We start from the raw sequence: 25,949 nt of genomic DNA, 5'->3' as shown, positions 1-25,949 counted from the left end.
CCTGCTGTCAAGTATGGATAGTGAGACTATATCTTGTTTTCATCTGAATAGATCAAAATGTAAGATCAAATTTCTGTGAAGRAAACAAATAGATGGTAAAMAGTTTCCMGGTAATATAACAGCTCCCATARTCTGGAGCCATTGAACAGAGATTTTTCAAAACAGGATATGCTAATGATAGATTAAGCACACCTAAMGACCTTGCCAGGAAGGGAATGTTAACAGGTATTTCAGCTTCCTRCCTTTTAAGATTGAGTAAAAGCAACAATAGCATTCTAAATCAAGTATTTTATTCATCTTCCAAACCATTCTTTCTCTTCCAGGCTGAAAATCTATTGCTTGATGCAGATATGAACATTAAAATAGCTGACTTTGGTTTTAGCAATGAGTTTACAGTCGGAAATAAACTGGACACCTTTTGTGGCAGCCCACCATATGCTGCTCCAGAGCTCTTTCAAGGGAAGAAATATGATGGACCTGAAGTAGATGTTTGGAGTTTAGGTGTTATTCTTTATACTCTTGTGAGTGGATCTCTTCCCTTCGATGGACAGAACTTAAAGGTAGCTTTTTGTAGAATGTGTTGTCTATGTTTATCTAAGATTTTATCTAATATTTTAAGTGACTTGATGCTTACAACTTTCTGTCTGTTATTATTCTCTTACCAAGGAACTTAGAGAAAGAGTGCTAAGGGGAAAATACAGGATTCCTTTCTACATGTCCACAGACTGTGAAAACCTCCTCAAACGTTTCCTGGTGCTAAACCCAACAAAAAGAGGCACTCTAGAGGTAATGACACAAATAAGGTGCATCAGAAAGCTATAAACTGCCTTTTTGAGCTGTAACATATTATTGCCATACCRCTCTTATTTGTATTTGGAGTGGGTTCTGGAGATAGGATATTTGATGAAAGCACAGTATCTTTTTTTAAGAGATTGTTTGCTGGGGTTATAACACACGTAACTCCAGTTACTTTCAAAATCAATGTGTCACTACACTTTCTATGTCATATAATTTTTCTTCGTGGTTAGTTGGTGGATTCCTGCATTAATGGATGATCAGTCACATTGTTTTCCACATGTTCAGTTGTGAACTGGATGTAATGTCTGCTGTGGTTACCTTTTGCCTKCCTTTTTTACCCTCATGGAAGAGAAAAAGCTGAAACATGCCTTCCATGGCCTTCTGTTAGCAGAGCTTGGAATTCCAGCACATGTTGAAGTTGTCACACTGCTCCTGGTCTGCATTGCAGGCTTTTGGCTCTCAGCTGTGAGCTGGAATAACAGCTGACTGGGGAGCAGCTTGCCTTGATGTGCATAGTTGATTCTGCTCACTGGAACAAAGCAAAACAGAATAGGTGCTGGGAATGTTCTGGAAAATAAAAACTAGTGAAGACCTTAGTGTTTATTATATAAAGAAGTTGTTCTTCCCACAGCTTATTTTCTTTGCTGGTAAGTGTACTTTACTAACAAAACTTTACTTTTTCATAGCAAATTATGAAGGACAGGTGGATCAATGCAGGGCATGAGGAGGATGAACTTAAACCATTTGTTGAACCAGAACTAGACATCTCGGACCAGAAAAGAATAGGTAATAGAGTTCTTTCCAGAACATGATACTGTTTGCATGCTGTGGGAGAGTTGGGTTTTTTTTCCACCACCACTGTGTATTTGTTTGCCATTTGAAAAAAGTAACTAATCTTTTAAAACTCACACTTGATCAGGTTTATGTTCTCAAAATTAATAATTCTGTTTTAAATCTTTAAATGTTCCATCCTTTCTCTTGAACACTCTGCCAGCCTGAACATCTGAGTTTCTGTTACTTACAGAATGTCTGTTTGGTTTTAGATATCATGGTAGGAATGGGATATTCTCAAGAAGAAATTCAAGAATCCCTTAGTAAAATGAAGTATGATGAAATCACAGCTACATACTTACTCCTAGGAAGGAAGTCATCAGAGGTAAGTACCATTCCTAAAACTGCAAAGAAGCAAATCAGAAAGTGTCCTGAGCGAAGTTAGAAGCAAAAATTAAGTYAGTTAATATAGGCATGGCATTCTTGCACAAAAATCCATTGCACTTAAAGTCATGTTGTTCTAGTCATCAGCAGTGCAAACGATGCAGATTGTTCTCATCTGGTTTTGAGCCAATAAACTCTTGCCTGTAGGCTCTCCAGAACTGCCCTGTTTGCTCAGCAGTTACTCCTCTGAAGAATTTGTATGCTGGTACTGTCCTGTCTAGTCTAGGAGCTCAAGAGTGAATGTGCCGGCTGTAACTATTAAAAAAAAACAAACCAAGGAGCAGGACTGACCAACCTGAAAAAGTTCTTGCATTGTAGATTACTTTTCCATATGATGCTGAGAGGGCTCAACATCAGTCAACTGCTCTTGGTTCCTTTGCTGGAGGAGTTGGTGTGGTGGCCTCTACAAAGTGTATCCTCTCTTCCTGTTAAAATCTTGGAGAACTCTGAAGGGAGAGTTCTGAAAGGACAAATGGATTTTCTTTACTGATTATCCTTTGAGGAGCTGCAAATTCCACTGAGTATTACCTAAGACAGTTGTACAACAACTCAAAAGAAGGTGGGACCTCTAAGCAACTGCCCATGCCATCACTAATTTCCCATGTAGCAGAGCCATCTTCCACCTTCCTGCTTCTGCTCCCATAATGTAGTGGGTGTTTTCATTTGTTTTGTCTGAACTCCTTGTTTTAATACTCTCATTTGTATTGTAGTTGGATGCAAGTGATTCAAGCTCCAGCAGCAATCTTTCACTTGCCAAAGTTAGGCCAAGTAGTGATCTTAATAATAGCACTGGACAATCTCCTCATCACAAAGTTCAGAGAAGCATATCTTCTAGCCAGAAACAGCGGCGGTACAGTGATCACGGTGAGCATTTCTCATTTTCAGTGTTGCAGAGTACAGTGGCTTCCAGTTCTGGATTCGGTTTCTGGATTTGTCTCCATCCCCCAAGTGTAAGGAGGATCTCAACAGTGTAGTGTGCAGCATGGTGGTTAAATATTTTAGTGAATAACTGATATTTTTAATTGGGTTTGTTARAAAGCCTTCAAAAGGGCTTTTAGAGGAATGCTGACTACACCAACTTAATTCTCTTGTTTTGCCTTCTGTTGTCCCTTACATTCCTGACTGTGCTGGCAAAGTCTTGTTACACAAATTGAAGAGAATGTTGCAACCCCCTTTTTCATGAAAAGCACAGCACTCCTCCCCCATGCTCTTGTGTCTGTTCAGCTTTTGTTTTCTTTTGACACTAGTAGGTCAACTTGTGTCTAAAACTTGAAGAAATGTCAGTTTGCCAATATTTCTGGTTTCCTGTTTCCTGAGGGTAGTGTCACTTGGTTGTCCTGCAGGAATTCAATTTCTAAAGAACAATGACTGACAAACTTACAACTCTTCTGCATAATGAGAGTGCAGTATAGTAGATTAGGATTTTCTAAATGTCTTAAACATCCTCCTTCTCAGACACTTAACTCATGAAAGGAATCCCAGTTTAGGCTATACTGAAATACCTCAAGTGCATTCAGAGGTTGCTTTCCTTGGTGAGTCTTCTGGGGGGCCAGTTACTGGGATTTTTGATACTGTTATAGCATGTTTTAGCTATATATATATTTATATGTTTATGTATTTATATGTAATTTCTATGTCTGTGTATATACATACATGTTTTTATTCATTCTTATTAAAAAAACCTAACTGAAGTTGATGTAACTTGAAGTAACCTCTCCAGAGGTGTAATTGAGATATCAGAAAACACAATCCTGACACACCCAAAGGCTTTTCCCAGTGTGCGGGAACCTGTTAAAGCAAGAGGGAGCTTTGGACACTTGAAGGGGCYTCCTCATTCTCAGGTATCTGGAGCAGTTGTTTGTGGGGAGGCTCGTGGTGAACYACTGCCACTTCTGGCAGAAATTGGCTTGACCAGTGTGTGCCAGCACTGTGCTAATGAGGGCAGTTTGGTTTGAATGAATCAGTGTCTTTAAGATGACTCTAAAGGGTTTTTTCTAGCAAGCCAAACTAGAAACCTCCATGAAATTCATGAAACTTTCATGGAAATCAGATAGTATCTTCACCTTGAATTGTTTTTGACAATATTTTACTGTCTCCTGAAATACATCTGTTTCAATAATTTAATTACCTTTTTGCAACCCTGATTCCCAGTGTTAACTGTCTTGGTGAATACATTTTCATTGTGATGAAAAATAGTCACTTCTGAGAAGAAAAATCCTTTTCCTGTTTCTTTTGTTTATTTAAGCTGGACCATCCATCCCCTCAGTAGTGGCATATCCCAAAAGAAGCCAGACTAGTACTACAGACAGTGACCTCAAAGAGGAAGGAATTCAGTCAAGAAAATCCAGCAGTAGTGCTGTTGCAGGAAGAGGAATTGCACCAGCTAGCCCAATGCTTGGAAATGCCAGCAATCCCAATAAGGCTGATATTCCTGAACGTAAGAAAAGTTCGGCTGTCCCTAGTGTAAGTAGAAATGTTTATTTACCAAAACCATGGATTTTTTTTTTGAAGTGTAAAAAAAATGTTAAACCTGTGATTTATCAGTGGTGCTGATTTTACTTTTCATTTATCAAGAGTAAATGTTGTAGGTATTTTTCTCCTTGTGATGTCGGCTACTCAAGTTACTTTTTAATTGTATTGAAGTAGTCAGTATTCGTAATTAGCATTAGTAGCTCTTAGTAAACAGACATAATTTGGGTATAAAGAAAAGTAAAACAAAAAGAAAAGGTAGTTATGTTACTCCTGATATCACCAACTCCGTGGCCTCTGCACAAAAGAATGAAATCTCTATTTATATTATCCTCTTTTATAGTTTCACGTGTGTAAGGAGCCACCTAATCTTTGTCCTCAAACACACTATTTTAAGTCATAGTTATGTTGTTAAGATGATCAAAGAAATGTAGTTCTAAAAACTCTTCAAAGKTGGATTTCAGCCTGTATTCAAAAGCTGTGTGCCTGGCTTTTGTCCTTGTGGGCTTCCCCCACCTGCCTCTAAACCACAACAACAACAAGAAAAACATACAAAAGGAGCAAAAGTAGTGAATATACATGGTTTAGCAGTAGGCAATCTGCCAAAAGAAAGAAAGTCCTTTGTTCATTTTGGCTTTAACTTGTGTTCTCTGTGGTCCCTCCCACAAAGGCAAAGTTGGAAGTCTGTTTTCACATAATAATGCTYCAGTCTTGTAACATTTAATTTCTAAAACTTGGGGATTTTGTATTGAAGAGCTTCCTTCTTTTCAGAAGAAAAAAATTCTTAGTCCTTTATTCAACTTGCAGAGTGTTTTTTTTTTTTTTTAGCTTATCCCCAAAGCTGTTTCATTTATTTGGTCATAATACTCAGCACTACTACTTACAACAAATGAGAACAGAATTTCCTGAGCTGCAGCTTTTTGACAGACTGAAGCAAAAGAAGTGAAATGAAACTGGTTTTATGTTATTGGCCGTGTACTGTCAGTGGGCTCAGTGGCAATAGTGACTTGGCTTGAGGATATGAGCCCATGGGTTTCCTTGGAAAAACACATSTACTGTAGCAGCTCTTGCTCATAAATGTTATTCATAAACTCAGGATTTTYGGGAACACATTTTTATTTTTGTGGTCCCCCACACTTTCCCTTTGTTCTTGATCAGCCCAGAAACCATTCAGATTTGKTTTTTTCTTCCATGAGAGTCCTTAGCTATTGAATCTCAAAAAGGTAGGATAATCAAATTAATTTTGTCCTACRTTGGACTCTACTTGGTGCCTTACTCAAAAGATGTGTGTCACAGTTATGACATACTTTACAATCAGTACCTTTTCATCTGCTATTYTAAGCCACTCCCAAATACTGGAGATTTATTCAAGTAGGCTTATTCTAAATTTCTTACTACTGTACCTGAAATAAAATTTCAGCTCATAACCATAGGATACTTCCCTGACTCAGTGTGCAACTGTTCCAGCTGATCCTTTACAAGCAGTGATACCAGGTGGTGAACATGAAATCAGACTTATGTTGTCACTCAATAATTAGCACTTAAAATTGTCTCTCTTTATAGCTCTTCACACCAGACAGTGCAAACTCTTTTTTTTTATTTACCTTCTTTCACCCTGCTGAAGATGAGTCTTTGGCTTTCTGGTTGTTGGGAATGAAGGGAAGCACTGACTTTTTACACATTTCCTTCAACTGTTTAGGGAATTCTATTTCTTACAGTGTTGGCATGCATCTAGAATGAAAAGAATTATTTGAGTTACCACATTGTCCTGAGGTTGAAAGCAGTTTGAGGTGAAGAGAGTTTCTATTCTACTGAGCACTGAAGTCCTAAACCTGTAATACAAGGAAAAAACATTGAAGTGGTGGAAAAATACTCTACAAAAACAATTATTATTTTGACAGGACAGCAAAAGCAGCAGAACTAGTCCTTGCTGGAGACCCTTAGTCAGTTGTGTGCTACTCTTATTAACTAACAAAGMTTATAAGCCTGCCCTTAAGGATAAGAGTTGTGCTTGTAGAGCAGATAGCTAAGTCTGGGACTGGAGTGAGGACCTCCAAGCTGTACTTCTAAAGTTGACAGAGTGTTTAAACTCTTGTAAACCAAATAGTTCTGCAAGCTGAACGAGTACGCATCAAAAATCTTCAAGCTTTTYGGGCAAATACCAAATTAATAATAAAAACCTGCTGCATGCATTGGATATTTTGCAGGTACTGGTAACTCTGTATTTTAATAATTCCTTGCTTATTTCTTAGAGCTTYGGATTTTTCCTCAATGTTGTAATAAAGCTGTCCAGAACCCTTAGAATAGCTTTAAGAAAACTGGAAGAGGAGAATAGGTGGTACATTTGGAAAATCATCCAGGACCAAATACCATACTAGTGCTCTTAAGTAAATAGCTTGGTTCACTATTGTAAGTCAGAAGCGGGGCTTCTTGAAAGTTATTCATCAGTCCTTRCTTTGGTGTCTCTTAATGGGAAAACAGCCTGCCTGAGCAGTGCACAAAAGGCTTTCTCTAGGAAGAGAGGAGAGCTCTGTACCACGGATTCATCCTTTGCACTGTGATTGGACCCTGTGCATGTGCTCACAAGTCTCAACATGTGCTTTTGCTGTGTCAGCTCCTCCTGCAAAGAAGGCGGACGATACCATGAGGATGAACTGAGGCAGCTGACCCTGACCCTAGGGAGTCATCAGGGAGTGAGTGGGGTGCTGTTGACRCCAGTTTGCAGTGCTGTGCACCTGTGCTGTTTAGTCATGGTCAGAGATTAACAGTCTGTAGATTCACTGAACAAAAAAGTCACAGCTGAAGGGCTTCCTTGATGAATCGTGRAAGGTCATACACTAGAAAGTGTAAAGGCCCCAGTACCAGGACTGTTCTTGCTAAAACTGAAATTTGAAACCTTGAAATGCTTAAATCTTTTCTGATCTCTGAAATCTGACCCAAACAGGAGGAAAATGTATACTAAAGCTTYCATCTTTGCATTTCAAAATGAGCTGGAAAAGTGTGTCCTTGCAGTCTTCTAATGTCAGATACGAATCTCAAAACTTGTCCCCTCCTAAACCTGAAAGTACATAGTCTTAAAAGTCTTCTCCAGAACAGAGATTGCCATCTTGTCTTTCCAGATGTGCAACATGATAGTACATTGTAATGTTATGTACTGTCTTCTCAAGGGAAACCAGTATTTCATGTTCAAAGGAGCAGGTGGGAAGAAGGAAGCCACTGGTTATTGTGCTTATTTCCCACCAGAAGACCATTGTAGGATATTTTAGGTGCTTCATCCTCTAGTATGGTCAGAACACAGAACAAACCGGATCTGCAAATACCACTAAGCAGTACTYACCTGTACCATTGGTTTGTGAGGCCTTTACAAAGTGCCCTACACAGTGTGACCTCCCAAGTGTATATAAACAAAACCTCACCTTAGRTACACTGCTTTCGTTGCTGGAAAACTTAGTAAAGAGAGGAGAGCTTGCGTGGTGACAAATGTCCGAGGAAGGTAAAATCAGTGGTGTGGTTTTTTTTTAAGTAAGTGAACATATGAAGGCAAGGGATGTGTAAGGAGTGAAGTACAAGGAAAGGGCCAGGAAGACTTCTGTTGGTGCTTGGCATATGCCTATCCCTAAGGGATATCCAGTGAAGAATGCTTTAGAACCCTTCAGACAGCTGCATGCATCTTAGAATTTAATTAATTGTTCTACTGATCTAAAGTACTCTCGGTAGTCTTTGCACTTTTTAACACCAGGAGGTTGTGCACTTCRCTGTTGCATTTTAATTTGTACATTTGCGTAAAAAGTTGTGTAACCAACAGGTCAGCAGTTTCTTGGACAAGATGGTCTTATTGTTGAATATGTAGCTCAGGGAATGTGTTGCTTGAGACTCCCTAGATAGCAGATATTTTGCTTTAGGGCACTGGAGGAGCTTTTGCTAATTATCAAGAATACTCCACTTTAACAGTTTTATTTCAGGTTCGGAATCAAAAAAGGTTTGGCTACTCTGCTTTTGTGCTTGAACTAGTTTTTCCTTTGTTTTTTGTTTTTAATCCTTCTTGCCATGACTCTCTCCTGTGACCGTTTATGCGAAACCTTTTCTTAACGATATTTTTTAAATCCGCTGAGTTTCCCTTGTCTGTCATAGCATAATTCTCCAAAGAACTCCAAAAGGTTAGTTGAGCATGAAGTCCCCTGCCTGATTCTTAGTGGCCCTCCTTACTCAACGTGCTTATCCAGRTGCTGACCAATCATTCCCTTGAGCTGGCCTCCTCCAAGACTTTCCCAGAAGTGATGTTTGAAGTTAATAGCCTTTTTTTGCTTCCTGCTTTGCCCCGTGATCCTTTTCTTTAAAGAAAACTTTTTAAGGTTTTTTTTTTTTCCACTTTTCCAACCATATGCAGTTTCCTGTGTTTTGTTCTTGGGGTGGGGAGAAAAAATACAAAGGCTTGCCAGCTTTTACTTCCTCTACGACCTGGGGGTGCATGTTTGTCTGGACCACCATGCTTTTCCTACAGTAATTGCATCTAACTCTTTATAATTCTGTTATCTGTGAATTACCTATAGCTTCTCAGTCGTTCCTGGAAAATTGACCGCCAACTTGGGCATATCTCCACCCTCTTTCTCTGTAAAGACAGAGGCAAAGTAATTCTATTTCTTTTCTCCCCTCTAAAGTAAGGTCTGTAGTTTAAGTTCCCCTGGTTCTCTTSTCCTCAGTGTATTATGCTTGTATTTTAATGTGTATTTTTTAAAATGTCRCACTAAAATTCTCTGCAATTTGTCTCTTACTCTTCCCTGTTTTAAAAACTTGTCTAGTGTTTCATAGCATCTTGATACTTAAAAGTCCATGTTTACCTTCCCACTGAATTTTACCACWTTTGTTTGTTAAGTCTTTGCTTTTCCTATCTTGTTTAAGGGTATGATTTTAAAGTAAAGGAAAATTCTCCAAGCTACAAGTGGTAAAGTATTTCAAAAATAGGCTATAGAGACATAGGCTATCCAGATGTAGAAGAGTGCTAATATGCTGAGAATTTGTAATTCAGTGCATTAGTAATTAAAAACTTWAAGGAATATTGATTTTGAGCCATCAATATGAATTACAAGAACAACTTGTTAGAATTTTTTTTTCTGATTGCATTATTCCTTAAAAATACTAGATGGAGTTTGTATATGAAGTTACGTAATTATTGTAAGTTTTAGAACTGTGTAGAACTAGCATTAATTGAAAAGCCTTCAATTATATGCAGACTTATCTCAGAAAAGCCTTTTGTGGGGAATAACAAGCCTATGTTTTTTAATTGTAGAATAATACTACCCCTGGAGCAATGACACGGCGCAACACMTATGTTTGTAGTGAAAGAACCACTGCTGATAGGCATTCAGTGATACAAAATGGCAAGGAGAACAGGTATATGAAATGTCTTCCTATGGTGTATGTCCCTTGTCTTCACCTTTCCAAAAAAATTGTAATGCCTGATTTAAAAATCAGTAATATTCTAATGTAATTCTTAATGAAAGGTGAGTACGGGTCTTTGGTTATGGATCACCTGTAAGTATGTTGGGGTTTGGGTTTTTTCCTCTCTTTAATTTTATAGTCTTTAGAATGTAAAAGGAAGTTTCTRATTTTGGTTAAATGCATGAAGTATTTGTAGCAGCCTTCGTCTTAAATCTGTTGTGAACTCCTGTGGCCAAACAGCACACACTTGCAGAAGAGCCTTGTTTAGTGTCAGACTACAAAGTCCATCTCTCCTGAACCATTCTCTTTTTGCATTTCACTCTAAACTCTGCTTCATTGGGATTATTTGAGATACCATTTTTGCTGCAAAGTCTCAGGGGGAAGGTAGTTTTTTCTGAGCAAACATGAAATAGTGATAGTCCATTGTGTTGGACTACAAGTGTTCCTTGCTGATACTCTGGCAGTCTAATTGTTTCCCAGGATTYACAGAACTCAGCTGCTTCCCTCCTCAGGGCATCTCTATATTCTGAGTGAAAACAGAGAAATAACAAATGTCTKCTTACATTACTGAATGAAAGCCTGACTAGAGCACACAGTGGAACTGGAGCTAACCACTTCATATGTTGGCATTGTGGTCACATCTACTGCCATCCTGTGAAGACTGAGAAGAGCTGTCAGAAATAATGTAATGGTGAACATAGGTATCAGGTATAGAGTAGCAGTTTAGAAATCCCACCAGATTTTTTGGCTGGCTGAGGTATTTTAAGTTCCAACCCTTCTGAGAATTTTACTGTTGTCTCAAGAGCTGGTAACAAATAGTTATCCCTTGCCAGGAGAGCACCCAGATATCTGGTACTTAAAGGAATGTGTACATCTCTCCTGCTCTTCACAATTTTCTCCACCTCTTCCTAATTTTATGATATTTTGTAAAGGGTGGGAGGAAAATACTGGTTTTCTCGCTTGTGTTGAAGTTGGCAGACAATCTGCCATTTTTTGCACAAAATTTTTCCCCTTCCTTTTGCCAGTTAATGAAGAAGAGTGGAAAAGTTGTGATGTTAAATGGAAAGCCTGTCTGTTCCCTGTCTGATTCCTGAAGCCTAGAGGGATAAAGAACATGATTTTGGCCCTGTCTCTTCCTGCTAGCTTTCTGCAAATGTAAAGTGTATCAGGAAAGAGTCAAGTATAACTTTAAAGACTGTCAAAAGTGTAGTTGGCCAGCTGGGCCTGCAGTCACCTGAATTGTGAAGTCAGCACAGCTATTTGGTACTGTCTCTTAGCCTCTCTGTCTCAGTCTTCATTGGTTATTCCTTGTTGAAGTTACCAAGCTGTGGAGGTTAAAGCTCACTATCCTTTCTCTGATTTGATATGTTAATTGCTTTTTTCTTTTCCAACTATCTTTGAAAAAAATTTTTTTCTGTTAATAATAGTTTTGATATTTTTTAATTTTTTTGATTATTTGGTTTAATACAAATATTGTTCATCCTTAAGCTAGTATTTTTGCAATATCTTGTCTACAATTTCTTTATTACACTTTTAAAAACTCTTAGGTATTGTTTACTAGGAATGCTTGAGATTTAGATATTCCCTTAATTTGGGAGTAACTTCATACTCATAAGGAGCTATCTTTTGAAGTAATTTTTTTTCCTCAGCTTTGAGTTTCTCAGCAAACTGATGTTTTTGTGGTTTGTCACATATAGACCTTCATCTCAAAGTTAAGATTGAGTAGACCTTGGCTGCTATGTTAGTTGTATTTTATATTCAATTGGTTATCCGTGTGTAATTTACCTTTTATTGTTGATACGATATTTAAAACGTAATTTACATTTTCTACAAATTAGCCTTATTTGGGTCRTTTGAAATGTCTGAGGAATTGTATTTCCACAGTGAGGTAAAAAATATCTTTATAGCTTTTATCATGTGTTTTTTGATTACGATGTCCATTACTCTTTATAGATGGTCAAAAAGAGGAAGGGTAATGAGAATGAATKGCTAATTGTATTACAGTTGGAGACATGTCATTGTCTGAAACCCTTCAATACTAAACTGCCATATTCATTTTGGCACCATTTCAGAATTACTGTGATTTGGCACAGAATTCAGAATTTACATCTGAATGTATTTTGTTGCCRTAACTGGGTAAAGCATTGACTGGTCACATGAAATGCAGGGACCTTTAATGCAGGAAAAATCAACATGGCTATTGATGGGGCTGACTCTTCAGAATTAATCWCTAATGGTATTGTACTCTCAGCTTGGCAGAAAGTTTACCCTAGAAACTTGTTCTTTTTTTTCTTCTGTGAAGCAAGAKCTGAAGTTGAACCTAGGCTTTGTAYGTATACAAGGTTTCGTTAAAAATTACTTCTGTGCTTTTGAAATGTCTGTTGTTGCCAAATGTTACAGGCAGGAGTAATTGCTGTAAAGTATTTGTTCCAGATTGGATTTTAAGTTTTCCATACCCAGTCAAAAACTGACTGTGACCCAGTGAAAACCTGGGAAACTTACCCCAAAAGGCAAGATGCATACATTTAAAATCTCTATTTTTTCTGTAGAGAAAGGGTCAAAACATTGCTTGTTCCGTTTTTATCTTGTATATTGAATCCTGAGAAGGCACTATTTCTGAAAGTATGCAAACTTTAAAGAATCAATAGTCAGTAGACCTGATGTTGTAGAAAATAGTCTTGAAAACCCATGCCAGCCTGGTAGAAGCAAAGATTTGTAAGTCTCCCATCTTTGCTTTAACACATTGTGTGGCTGACACAGCCATTCTGCTGGAGACAACTCTGTTGGCTTCCCTCCAAAGCCTGAGCATTAATTAACGCACTTGGGGACTCATGAAACACTCTTCATAATGATTGGCAATTGCTTTAAATCATTTGTAACACAAATGATTTACAACAGCTTCAGATTTTTAATAAGCCTTGGCACTAATTGGTGACTGTTAGTTCACTGTTCTGTGTTCTCAGGCTAGAAATCCAAGGAAGCTGATTTCTAGCAAAGCATCAGAGGAAGAGAAGGTCCTTTATTGACACCTTTAGATGTCACATCTTTGGAGGCAGGTGATTAAATGAAACTTGGGTCTTGTGTTGTAAAACTAGATTTTTTATGTTTTACAACAAATGCAGAGGAAAGGAACTAGAAGAGCTTGAGAGGCTTGTGACCAATTACTTGACTTCAGGGTATTAGTTTTGAGATGAAYGTTCATTTTCTTACAATTTCTGAATACCCTGGGGTAATGTAAATGCTGGGCCATGGTGTAAGTGTCAAAGGCTTCATTGTAAGTGGTGCTTATAGTTGTCATCCTGATGGATTCAGYATTGTTGAGATGCATGTGTGACTCAGATGAAGTTTTTTCATATCCTGAAAAGTTAAAAACAAACCAAAGCYAAGTACATTTTGCTAACTATTTTAGCCAGCAGTTCAGATGTCTGAGCTGTGTGATGTTTTGTGCTGATGCTTTGGGAGAAGTGAGTGAGCTGACACTTGAAGCTGCATTAGCATTCTCCTCTGTAAAACCCTGATGTATTAGARTTCAGTAACAGGACTTGAGTTGATGTATGTAACCATGAGGTAACTTGGAGGTGAACATGCAGTGTCATGAAACTGTCACTGAGAATTACTGATTTCTTAACCTAGAGCAATATTTCTGAATTACCTTTTAAAGCAAACTTCAGATGAATTAAATGGTGGCGTAGTCTGAAGGGCCCAAAACATTTGTGACTAATCACTTTTCTCCTATTCTTATCACTACTAGATAATGTGAAGGCTGCAAAGAGTATTTTAGCCTAAATAAACAAATAAATTTAATGCTCCTATTTGCACATATTATACAGCTAGGAGCTTACAGGCGATTCTGCTAGGATATTGCTCTATACTTTCCTGCAAAGCCTGAATGGTAATTGGGAGAATTTAATGTTCATGGTCAAGCAATAYAAGATGCTCTTCAACAGTCATTCCTCTCCCTTAACAGAACAGCAAGTGTGTTCATTACCTACTACACTTACAGGTTCATTATTAGCAGCCTTTTTCTTTTGGCCTCTCTGGAGTTGTTACAGATCATGATTATTTTCAGTTTCARTTGTATCTGTGAAGTCCTCAGTTATGTGATGTAGATTTGACAGATATGACAGCTCGCCCAACTTTTACTAATTTCTTTTAACACAGATAGATTGTGAAAACAAAGGATTCTGWTGTAGTAATGGAGCTATCACGTGTGTTTCAGAAAGTGCATTTGGTGGGGGTTTTAATGCATTGTTTAATGTTAAGAGCAATACAAGTTATATCAGTGCTTTATCTTAGTGCTTTGGGACAGAATTCTGAGTTATTCAGGTTCTGTACATCAAGGAGGGTATCACTGCAATCTAATGCTGATGGTAAGAGCATGGTCAYTTCATAGATGTCCAGTGCCATGTAAAGTAAGGATGCTTTTTAAGGGGAGTGTAGGCYAGTTACTGCTGTTTGCATAGAAGAGGAGGGCTATTAGAGTTCGTGTTCTTTGATAAACCAGTTAATAGAAGGAAAAGTTTGCTTTTTTTTTCTATGCAGTAGTTTGTTGTTGGTCCATCATGCTCTTCTTTCTGCCTCTGCCTGAACCCAAACCCCCTCGCAGCCTGACAGAAATGTTCGCTTACGCAGCTAGCCCTGCTTCAGTTTGTACCACATCCTTCTCCAGTGTTCGGCTGCGACATCAGAAGTCGATGTCCATGTCAGCCTCTGTGCACACGAAGATGATGTTGCCTCCAATAGACAATGGCGCAGATAACTTCAGGCCTATGTAAGAACCAGAAATCGTTGTGACACTAACTTATACCCACTGCTTCTTAACTTTGTGCTGTGGAATTTTAGTCCTAGATTGTTCTAGTATATTTTGCCCACAAGATGTGTGTTTCTTCATTTTTTTTAGTCTTGTTTACATTTGTCTTGTGGTGTGTCAGGCTGTCTGTGACATAATCCTGCAATAGTGAACCTTAATTTTTTTCCTATTGTTAGGAGTATTGGACATTCCCTATTGTCAAAGTTTGTGGGAGACTTAAACTGTGTATCCTGAAGGACTTCGCTACTTGGAGCGGTTCGCTTGTAGAGAATTTTGTGTAGGATACTTTCAAATTAGCAAGACTTTCAAAGATGTATGTATAGAACGTGGAGGGAGAGACATTAAAGTTACCTATTCTCTTTCCTGGGAGGAAACTTTACCGGTCTATTCTTTTATCAGTCTTCTCAATGAAACGTTGTAGGCCTGGTTTATCTGGTCTTTTCCAGGATACTCCTGTTGCACTTTTCTGCCTATGTAGGTTTCTGTTTCGGCAGCCTCTTAATCCTAACTTCTTACAAGTTTTGATTCCATACAGTGCTGTAATAATGTTGGTATTTCCAACCCTGGCCTATATAAAAGTGTCTGCTTATGCTTTACTKTAGAACGTAGTGTTTTGTGTTTCCTGCTGAGCCGCAGCACCTGTGTGAAGGCGTTCTAGCGTTGTTTTTTTGTTTGTTTTCTGCCCTAGCGCTATTCCCGATCAGAGAACTCCCGTTGCTTCAACTCACAGCATTAGCAGTGCGACCACCCCTGACCGTATTCGTTTCCCCAGAGGAACGGCCAGCCGGAGCACGTTCCACGGGCAGCTCCGCGAGCGCCGCACCGCCACCTACAACGGCCCGCCCGCCTCGCCCAGCCTGTCCCACGAGGCAACGCCGCTCTCGCAGACCCGCACCCGGGGCTCCACTAACCTCTTCAGTAAACTAACTTCAAAACTAACAAGAAGGTAAGCCTTTTAAAATGCTAATGCAATGTTTCGGGGGTTTTTTCCTTTTTATAGTAGAAATACCTTGTAGCTCATTGCTACAGGTGGTTTTGTATACCTTCACTGATTAATGGATTAAGTTCTGCTATTTAAAATGTAGTTGCTTATGATTTTTTTGTAGTTCTATTTTGGTCACAAAAGCAATTTGGTTTTAAGAGTTGAATCAAATGGGATTAAAGGTGAGACAGTTTGATCTGTTTCTTCTGTGCTCTTCAGCCTTATGTCTGGAGTACGAATGCTGCAGAGATGAAACATTTCAGCTCAGTCGAAAAGATGCTCAGTGGCTGTGTGGTCCATCAGTAGGTGGCATAAACTAGGATCCCAGTCTAGCTATTTSATGTAGCATTAGAAGCTTAGGTTGTATTTCCTAGTCATTTAGTCCATCAGTGTTTCCAGCATAACCTTGCTGGCAACACAGAAATAGAAATACTACAGGTGAAAGTGTAGGGGCAGGAGACACAAACTTCTGTTGGCAGTAGCGCTGCCACAGGYCATCTTAAAATAATGGCAGTGTTAGGGTTTCAGTCTAGTCAGGAGTCTGGTCAAATCTTAAGAAACTTATTCCTGTTTTGGCCTTTAGTTCATGTGCAGACTCTGTGTTTGGTGTGGAGGTCTAACCAAAGCCTTCAGGCTTCAGCAGGTGTTGCTCCTGCACTTAATCTAATTGGACTTTCAAATCTATCTATGATTTAGATTAGTTGCTGCAAACCCTAACATTGAAAACCACATTTTTTCCCTTCTGTATTTAAAACCTGTCAGTTCCCATACCGCATACTTCAGACCAGTGATCTCCAYAACTTGTGTTTGCAGAATCGAGGGCTTATTTGTCTTTGCTTTAAGATASTCAGCAGGCTTTTGTACACTCCTTATCAGGTAAAGTTTTTTGGACAAGATCATTCTGATCCTGGCCTGTTAGCTTTTGTTTTAAGCTTATAYGACGTCAGCAGCAAGCCATTTCCTTCCTGTCTGTTTTATGACTATAGATGGCTCCCTCTCAGTATCCTCTTTGTAGTCTCCCATTCCTACAAAATAATGCTAAGCCAGATTCCAGTTTTTCACAAATGGCTGATTTCAGTTTAGAGAGTGAATTTCTTTAAAAATGTAGAAGTTGCTTCCATGCAAACCAAAAGCAAGACAGTCTAGCCTTTGAGAAGTGTTTTAATTTGCTCAGTTCTCTGCCAGGTAACACTTCCCTGGGAAATAGTGTGCAGTAGGAAATTTGGTTTGGGCTTTTTCCCCTACATTTTATGTTGAGAGAAAGAGAAGTTTAATTTGAGTATTTTTTAAGTGTTAAGCCATCTGCCTTAWGTCAAATGAAGTCTTAATCAGCCACATCCTTTTGGCACTTCTTTCTTTCTGTACTTTTGTTTGTAATATCTGTACTTAATTTTCCATTTGATGTTCCAAATGTGGACACTCAAACTGTGAACATGCAAACTTTTCACTCAGTTGTTTAGGCAKCATTGAAACTTCTATCATTACCTCAGAGTTTCAACTTTTGCAGTGCAGTGTGGTTTTCTTGAAGAAGTTTTTCCCCACAACTTTTGACCATAGTTTAAATTCCATCTGGTCTTTATTAAAAAAACATGCAGTTGTAACACAATAGCACAGTTACAGATTATTAGTTTGCACTTGGAGGATCTCTTGCAGTTGGGACTCTGTTACATTCAGTGCTGTACAAACTACTGAGGAAGTGGATAGTGCCACTGAAGGACCTGGTTGTGTTTCTTCCTGTTAAATAAGCTTTTAAAACCTTAAAACTTGTTAATTTACAATAGTACTCTCTATGGGGAATCAGAAATCTTGGTTATGAACTGCTGATGTTCTGGTGTAGGCAATTGTTACAGCTTCTGCCACTAAAATAGCTAAATATTTAAGGCAGTTTTTGGTACAACATGGCTGACCTAATGTTATGAAGAAAGGAAGAAGYCTAACTCTGAAGATACTCAAGATATAATTAGAGTTACTGATTTCTGCTTTCTATGGGAAATATATGAAGAAAATCCAAGCATATTTTTTCCTGACCTTGGAGATTTTGAATTTTAAAGTGTTTTGACACCAGTACATATTTTAATTCRTAATAAATACTGGTGATATATTTCCCTGAAAAATTTGAAAGTAGCGGTGCCAAGAGTTTGACTCTTCAGACCCTTAATCATCTGCCTAAACTGAGAATGTATTGAAGTGTAATTTAATTGTGCATTTAAAATGAGATMTTTTTGCATGTTTCGCTCTAAATGCCTTTTTCGATTTATTTTGTACAAAAATTTTTGTTAATTATTATTTTGGCTTAATTTCTTTTAGAAACATGTCATTCAGGTTTATCAAAAGGTAGGATCTATTTATATTTAAAAAAAAAGTGGCTCCTGCAATTAACAACAGATTTGGCTTTTCTAGCCTTGGTTTTCTGAAAACTAAACTTCCTGCTGAGAACTAAATACTTTCTTTCTTCAGAGGAAAGCATAGAATAAATCCATTAACTCATGATGATACCTAAGAATCTGTGGCACCATCTATGTTATATAACAAGATGCTAAGCATGCCTTGTGAATTCTTCTTTCTTTGATAGAGTTGGTAGTGCCAAAGTAATTCTGTTCTCTGTACTAATACACTTAGCATGCTTATGTTTGAAGAATGAGGTGTTTGATAACAATGATGAAAGTGTAAACAAAACATAAGGTTACAAGCAAATAAAGGTAAGTGATGTTAAATTTATATTATCTCTCTGTTTTGTGATATTTAAGAGGAAAAAAGGTTTGAAGTATTACCTGCAGCTGAGCACAGTTGAGTTGAACAGTTTTGTGTGGAAGATTGAATGAAGATTCAATAGCTGTGTATTTATTTTGAAAAGGGATGCATTTTTTGAAGTGAATTGATGCTGAAGTGCAGATAGAGCATTTCAGTTATAAACAAAAAGTACAACATTTATGCAAATTTATTAACGAAAGGGAAAAGCTCAGAAATCTGATTCACATTTCAGGCTAAAGGATTGAATTTAGTTTTGCAATCTGGGGATGAATCAAGCTGCTATATATCTTATTAATCCACCATGATTCATGAAAATCGCTTATACAATTTTGATGTTCAGGTAAATTTTCCAGTAGAGTCTTGTAATAGCCTGTTCAGTTGTACCCTRTCTTGGAACTTCTTAAAGGGTGGTGCTTCCAATTTCCTACTACTGATCAAAACGAGGCAGATGGGGCCAAAACCCAGACATCTGTTTTAACTTTCAGAATACAAGGCCGTGCATGTGACTGCAATTTGAAGTTAGTCAGACCATTTCAAGGAAGTGCTTAGATTAGGGAGTCCTGAGATATGTAAATTGCTGCCTGAGTGTAGATTTATTATGTACAGTGTGAGGCTGAAGGTACCCTGCCCGATCAACTGAGTGAATTCCATGCCATGGTGATAATAATCACTGCTCTTCCAAACATGTCCGTGTTTGGAGCTGGTGTTGGTTGGCTCRGCTGGCATTGTCACAGCTGACTTGAGAAAATGCAACAACTTAGTTAAGGAAAGAAACCAGTGGTGGTCAGCAGTGGCAGTGGCTTTAACCCATCGTGCATCATGAGCTGTGGGATGCAGACCACTCCTAAAACAAAGGATTGTGATCTCTGCACCCCTCCATAGCTAAATGCKTCTCCATTTGCTCTGAAGAAGGATGGGAAAATGCTAATATGAGTACAGCTTAAAACAAGAGAGCTACTGTTTAAATTTGAGACTTTGGGTAATTTTTAGGCAATTTAAAAAAAAAATTGCCTTTGACTTGAGGCCAGGAGTCTTAGACCATTGTGGAAAGAACTGCTACAGCTTCCACAAATGTATCATTTTGAATAAGAAATTTGCAAAGTCTTGCACCACCTACACAGGACCAGAGTGTGCCTTTTCAATTCTAAGTGTGTGTGGTGTCCCTCCATACCTGATCTGTATGTAGGTACAAAATSTGAACATGCTGGGGCTTTTGGCAGTTTCTCCTGACTGCATATGCTATGAATCCTACCTGAGCTCACTGTTCTGAAAAAGCTACAGTAACCTAGTAGCACATATACATAGTGCCACAACAACAATCCTAGGGAGCTGAATAAAAGTAGATAATCAGTCACTCCTTGTTAAACTGCTGATTTTTAATACTGTACTCAGTACACAGAGGTATCAAATATATATATATGTGTGAGTATATATATATGTATAAAATCTCTTGTACTATGCACTGTCTGCCAATCTGCCTATTGTGGAAGTCTTAACTTTTTTTTTCTGACAGCAAAAATGACTCAATGTTCTGGATTTTATTGCAGCATCATTTCTCCATTTCCATAAATTGATCTTATTTTATCATCTTGCACTTTTTGTTGGGTTTTAGTATATTTTTAGACAGTTTTTTTATGTATCTACGTGGATTTTTAAAACAGTATACAAAGATGTAAAGAACAGGAAACAYGGCATAACCTGGGACAGATGTGTGGAAACAATCAGATTTGTGAAAGCCCTTCACAAAGCGTAAGGTAGATAATGTGTAGGCATGGCATGACAAATGAGAACACGACTTTTCTGTGTATTTGTTCCATTCTCAAGACCATGGAGCACCTTGATCCATAAAATCAGTTTATGTAAAAACACAAGCAAAAGCAGAAAATTTAGAGCATCAACTAGCACAGAAGCGGAGATTGTATTAGCAAGTAAGGAAGCCTCAGGGCTGAATCTGGCTCACAAACCCCAACCAGAACAATCCTGGCAGTACAATAAGTGGCTGTTCCCAGAGCAGCAGTGCTGGGCTGTAGAAGTGCCCATGACTATGTCTGTCATAAAGGAGGGAGCACCTTGAGAGACTGGCACAGCTCCCTTAAACTTGGCATGATGGCTGCATTTGAGGTTGTAGGTCACTRAATGCAGTTCCTCCTTCTCAATGAATGGAACGTTGATGCATGGAAAAACTGAACAAAGTGAGGATTTTCTGAGGGACTTCCATGAGAGAATGTTTATTATTTCAAAGTGGCAGGATATTGTAAATAATGGCCTTTCTCAGATTTAGAGTACAGTGGYTTACAAACTGAACACTTTGGCATAAATTCAAACTGAAAAGGGTGTCAGAACATCATTAGGGATTTTTCCTTACAGACTTCTCTGGACAGATTCCAGACAAGGCTATTCATTGTTGGGGAAACTGGTTGTGCTCCCATTTTCTACAACCTTCAGCAAGTTTCAGAACAAAACACAAAAATCCCCACAAAAATCCATAAATGTTTGCAGCRCTTAACAAAGCTGCCATCTTCCACTTCATAGGAGCACAGAAGGCTCTTTGCAGTTCAAGTACTTTTAATTTTTCAGTAAAGGAGTGTTTTCTAACTTGTTGGTTGCTTTGCCCAGTGAAACAATCATCTGAAAGGGGTGGATCTGTTCAGTTGGTGGTGGTTCCCAGCCACCCTTATTTTTGGTCCTGTAGAGCTGTCATAGAGGTTGATTTCATGGATTCTGTATATACRGACATGAAAAATCTTTTTCCACCTCCTAAACCCACCATAGATAAATAAGTAGTATAAGATCTTAAWGAAAATAGCTACAATAACTGCCCACTTTGTACTGGGACTTGCCAATTGTTTTCTCCTATTTTTTTCTGTATCTTTTTTTGTTTGTGGCAGCTGTCCATTCGTCAGTGATGTTGTCCCCATTGTAGCATGAGCTGTGTGGTACCTCAGAGAGCAGAGCTCTGGTCGGATGCTGCCATCACGAGCAGCTCACAGCTGAGCAGCTTTGCACTCTCTTAGGTTTGCAGTAGAACCTGAGTTGAATTTGGGCCAGCTCTGTGGCCAGTGCTGCCACCCTGCCCCTCACAGTGCCAGCGCCATGTCCCCTGTGACAGGGACTGTCAGAGTCATCTTGCAAGACTCATCCCTCACCACAACCCTCAAAAGGAAGGAAAGGAGGAAATCACACCTTGTAACACCCCACACACCCTGACATAAATATCCCTGTGCGTCGGAAAATAAGGTTACTGTCTTACACTGCTGTCCCTAGACACCTGCCACCTAAACTGCTCTAACAGTTCGTGTTACTCAGGGATGCCTTGCACTACCTCAGTCTGGATAAGAGTGTTGTACAGGCAGCATCCCTCTGAGCAGAGTTAATGCTGCTATGTTGAACCATCCTCCTTCAACAAGGAKAAGGTAGAGGAAGATAATTTCCCCCCTAATTCTGCTTGAGCCTGGGCTTTAAATAGGTGGTAGTGATCAGCAATGGTAGATTTAGGCAATGCAAGAAGACAGAAGGCTTGAGCTTGTTCTGGGGAGGGGAAGATGCATCAGTGTGGGAATTAATAGGATGGAGTTAGCACAACTTGAGAAATACTGGATTTACCCCTTAAAGTTCTGTTAAAATGTATATTCATCTTCTTTTGCATTAATGTATTTTGGTATTGTTTAAACACCTGAGATCCCAATTGCATGCAAATRCACAAGTGATCAGACTTGTCTGTAAATTGTTCTGAGGATTTTTTCAAATATATACTTTATTCTAGATAAAACTTTTAAATAACATTAGCCTAAAAATAATTGAGAGTTATTTTCCTTTTACAAGATACTTACTAAGTAATACAGTCACTTCAATATGCTTTGTAACTTTAGTTTCACATTTTCTGCTTTTAGAGCTTCAGATTTATTCAGCGAGTACMACAGATCTAATATATAAACATACACTGTTCAAATTTTAAAAACTAGTTTATAAACTTCCATTTGGTTTGACAATATGTTGCATCTGACTTTGGCCTAACCTGCCAAGTTCTTTACATCTTTGTTGTTTTGTATTTTAACACACCTTTGGTATGATTGCAGTATCTTTTAGCAACTACTCAGATATTGTATATTGTAGTGTAAGATTTGTCTTCTCTTTCCCACTTCCTTTTGCTTCTGCATTCTTTTCATTGAGGCTCCCGACTGAATATGAGAGGAACGGGAGATTTGAGGGCTCAAGGTGAGGGTAAAATTTTTGTTTAAAATGTTACTTAGGTGAGTTTGAACCTTTCTCCCCATAATTATGTGGCATAGTGGCTTCAGGCAGCAGCTTTTGTTTCATGTAAGTCATTGGAACTAAACAAAGAAGCATTTTTGTCTGCAAAACAGCTATTAAAGCACTGACTGACTTGGTTCTAAACTTTCATCTTTCCTGTTGCCTTTTCCCTTGTGTGTTTTTTTTGCTTTTTTTTTTGCATTTTAGTSATTGTAATTTGCTGTTGTCGTGTAGTTGTGTAGATGAGTGGTCTCTAGTGAGGCTGCAWATTTGTGGAATAACCACTGAAAGTGATATTTCTCATTTCCAAAATCACAGATAGTTTAATGTTTTTCATGTTATACTCTTTTTCCAAAATCAGCATATCAAAGAATACTAGAAATGATCAAACTGCTGGTTTTGCCAACTGTTTTCAAGTAGCAAAAGCTTCCAAAAATAAAATGRGCATTGAATAAAAGTTGGGATTTTCCCTGTCCTTTTACAGCCTTAATAAATTAAAATCTTGAAACAGAATGCTCTCTAATTTGCATGATGAATTTTACAACATCTGGCAAATCACRTTGCATAGTCCTATGACTCTCACAGTCACAAGAAGTATTTTAATAGGAGAATTATGAAACAGGCTATATTTGAGAAATATATTTATTTAGTTGTGGCCTTGCTATCACTTTTTATTTAACTTTTTCATAATTGCCTGCTTAATGGTRGTAGAAGAAAAATGTGGTGTAACCATTGCCATCTATTTCAAAGAGCAGCTTGGCTTGTTGTGGAGGCTCAACATGAGACGTAAACTGCATGTTTTGGGGTCAGTTAGGTTAGCTATTTTCAGAAAATAGTTGAGTGTGACAGTATTATTTAACTAAATTTGAAGAGATGACTGACAGTGTACAAATATTCACAAAGCAAATACATATTTTGTCCCTGGAGGTCCAAATGTAGTTCCTTATTCTTTAGCTGCATGACTGTTGATTTTAATTAAAGTAGAAGAACRATTGCAGACTAGAAATTTCTGGAACATTTCTTTCTGTTGTCCTGTATAACTTAACTTCTCCATACCAAAAGAGAAGCTTCTTTACTTAGAAAAACCAAGCTGCAGGCTTGAAAAACACACCCTCAATATTTCGTGCTTCATCTCTTAAAACTCTGACAATAATGGTAACTCTATCACTCACCATCTTTACTATGTTCAAGAGATGTCTGACAGTGACTTCCAGCACTCTTCCTGCACATCAGCCTCAGAGGCGCTTAACTGCAGTGCTTGAAGCTGCAAAAGATTTCATCACTTGACCTCTGTCAGTCGTTGGTATTTAATGAATTATTGACCAATTTAGGAGAAAGCATTTCCTCTCTGAAGGCAGCCCCCAGAGCCTGCAGTGTGGTGTGTCCCTAGGGATCATCTCAAACACATCCCAGCACAGGAAGGCTGGAGTGTAGCTGAGCCAGCCCATGTTGGGGAGTTCATGGTGACCCTGGGCAGCAGGGGGGTGACCCTGGTCCTGCTGTCCTTCCTCCTTGCAGCCAGCTGCTCTGGGGCTCCATGGGCCCTCCCAGGMCTTGGTCTCCCACTGCCACACAGGAGGAGGTGCAGAGGAACCCCCAGCACCTTTGTGCTTGGGCTCACCCCTTTCTCTGTAAGTGGGCACCTCCCATGGCCTGGGCTGAGCACCCTCCTGTCACAGGGTGCTGTTATTTGAGTGTTCCAGAAACTTCTAGCACAGAGCTGGTGTTTCAGCAGCCCACGTGGTCCGAGAATACAGTTTTGAGCAGAGCCTGCCTTAAAATCAAGTCGTAGGTGCTGCAGGTAGTTCTGCCTCCAGAAGRTCAGTGCCCTCCTGCTCCTGAACCAGTGACTGCCAGTTGTGTCACACCTTGGTTTCAGCCCCAGCAGCTAAAGCTTTCCCTGACTGTGTGTGTGTCCAGCAGCTGGGGGAGGGGGGCTTGGCTCGCAGCCGGAGCCCCCAGCGCTGCTCTAACCCGGGTGGTGTGCGTGGAGCTTTGCCTTCACTGCCGTGGCCCCTGGAGAGGGGGGCTGGCCCTGCTCACTCCGAAATTCCTGTCTTTCAGCCGCAATGTAGCTGTGGATCAGAAGGACGAGAACAAGGAAGCCAAGCCTCGGTCACTGCGTTTTACCTGGAGCATGAAAACCACCAGCTCCATGGATCCCAATGACATGATGAGGGAAATCCGAAAGGTCCTGGATGCCAATAATTGTGACTATGAACAAAGAGAGCGTTTCTTGCTTTTCTGTGTCCATGGAGATGGGCACGCGGAAAACCTTGTACAGTGGGAGATGGAGGTGTGTAAACTGCCAAGACTGTCCCTGAACGGAGTTCGCTTTAAGCGGATATCGGGAACATCCATAGCTTTCAAAAACATTGCTTCCAAAATTGCCAATGAGTTAAAGCTGTAACAAGAAAAAATAGTTAAGTTGTAAATTAGTTAGCAATTTAAAGTGTTTTTGAGAATTCCGATGGAAATGTATAGAATAACATTTAGGCAATAACTTCTGCATCCTTCTGAATAGTGATATTAAAAAAAAAGCTGCTGAGCTGGGAGGGAGAGTTGGACTTTTTTATAAGTGCACTACAGCATTAAAGTTGCCTACTATGTAAAATATTACCCCTTCTGCTTTATTTCCATTGCTCCTAAGTCTTTGACAACAAATTGAGACACAGAATATATTCATTTAAATATGCCTCCTGTTTGTGTGGATGTGTGAATGTACAGTATGTGTGTATAATATATAAAGTATTATATGTAAACAATTCATTTACAACATYGAGCTGTACCAGTACCTCTTTTTGGGCTAATTTTGGTGCTAAAAATTGAAATGGCCAAGGAGGAAACACTTGAGTTAATATTTAAAATTACTGAGGCGATAACCAGTAAACGCAGGTTTACAGTTCACTGCTGTGTTAAGAAAAAAAAAGTGTGTGAAGGGTTTGGATTTATGGTTGTGAACATTATTAGTCCTGTTTTCTAAGTAGATCTCATGAGATAATTAAAAATTCACTTTTACTGAGTAAGTCTTGCATTATATTTTGCCCACCTATTTATTATTTAAGTCTGAATCAAATTTTAATAATGTAGTTAATTTGTGCATTAATATTTGGGTAAATGCTTCCATTCTTCTGCTTCTGCTAAACTACTAAAATTATATCTTTGTCCTTTTGGCTTGTGAGTATTGATCGCAGCTAAGAACATTTCTCTGTTGTTCCTCTAGGGAATGAGGCA

At 38.8% G+C, this 25,949-nt stretch overlaps 1 protein-coding gene across 8 annotated transcripts in view; it reads left to right on the top strand.

Annotated features, from left to right (window-relative positions):
• The window catches only part of MARK3 (microtubule affinity regulating kinase 3), a 60,374-nt gene extending 35,043 nt beyond the window's left edge, over positions 1-25,331 (top strand). The window contains exons 8-19 of one of the 8 annotated variants that reach the window (XM_057365729.1): positions 324-560; positions 667-786; positions 1,485-1,584; positions 1,842-1,954; positions 2,724-2,877; positions 4,259-4,476; positions 9,770-9,873; positions 14,528-14,692; positions 15,420-15,677; positions 18,021-18,047; positions 22,635-22,679; positions 24,780-25,331. In XM_057365729.1, coding sequence (XP_057221712.1) covers positions 324-560; positions 667-786; positions 1,485-1,584; positions 1,842-1,954; positions 2,724-2,877; positions 4,259-4,476; positions 9,770-9,873; positions 14,528-14,692; positions 15,420-15,677; positions 18,021-18,047; positions 22,635-22,679; positions 24,780-25,125 — 1,887 coding nt within the window. In that variant the 3' untranslated portion in view covers positions 25,126-25,331. The remainder of the gene's footprint in view (positions 1-323; positions 561-666; positions 787-1,484; positions 1,585-1,841; positions 1,955-2,723; positions 2,878-4,258; positions 4,477-9,769; positions 9,874-14,527; positions 14,693-15,419; positions 15,678-18,020; positions 18,048-22,634; positions 22,680-24,779) is intronic. The other 7 variants (XM_057365730.1, XM_057365731.1, XM_057365734.1 and 4 more) reach the window with 7 other exon arrangements.
• Positions 25,332-25,949: the final 618 nt, after the last annotated feature.

Source organism: Malurus melanocephalus, unplaced genomic scaffold, assembly GCF_030028575.1.
Source record: "Malurus melanocephalus ecotype Western Australia unplaced genomic scaffold, MMel_1.1 scaffold_57, whole genome shotgun sequence".
Classification (NCBI taxonomy): Eukaryota; Metazoa; Chordata; class Aves; order Passeriformes; family Maluridae; genus Malurus; species Malurus melanocephalus.
The sequence above is the reverse complement of the archived record's forward strand: the minus strand, read 5'-3'. Positions and strand labels throughout refer to the sequence as shown.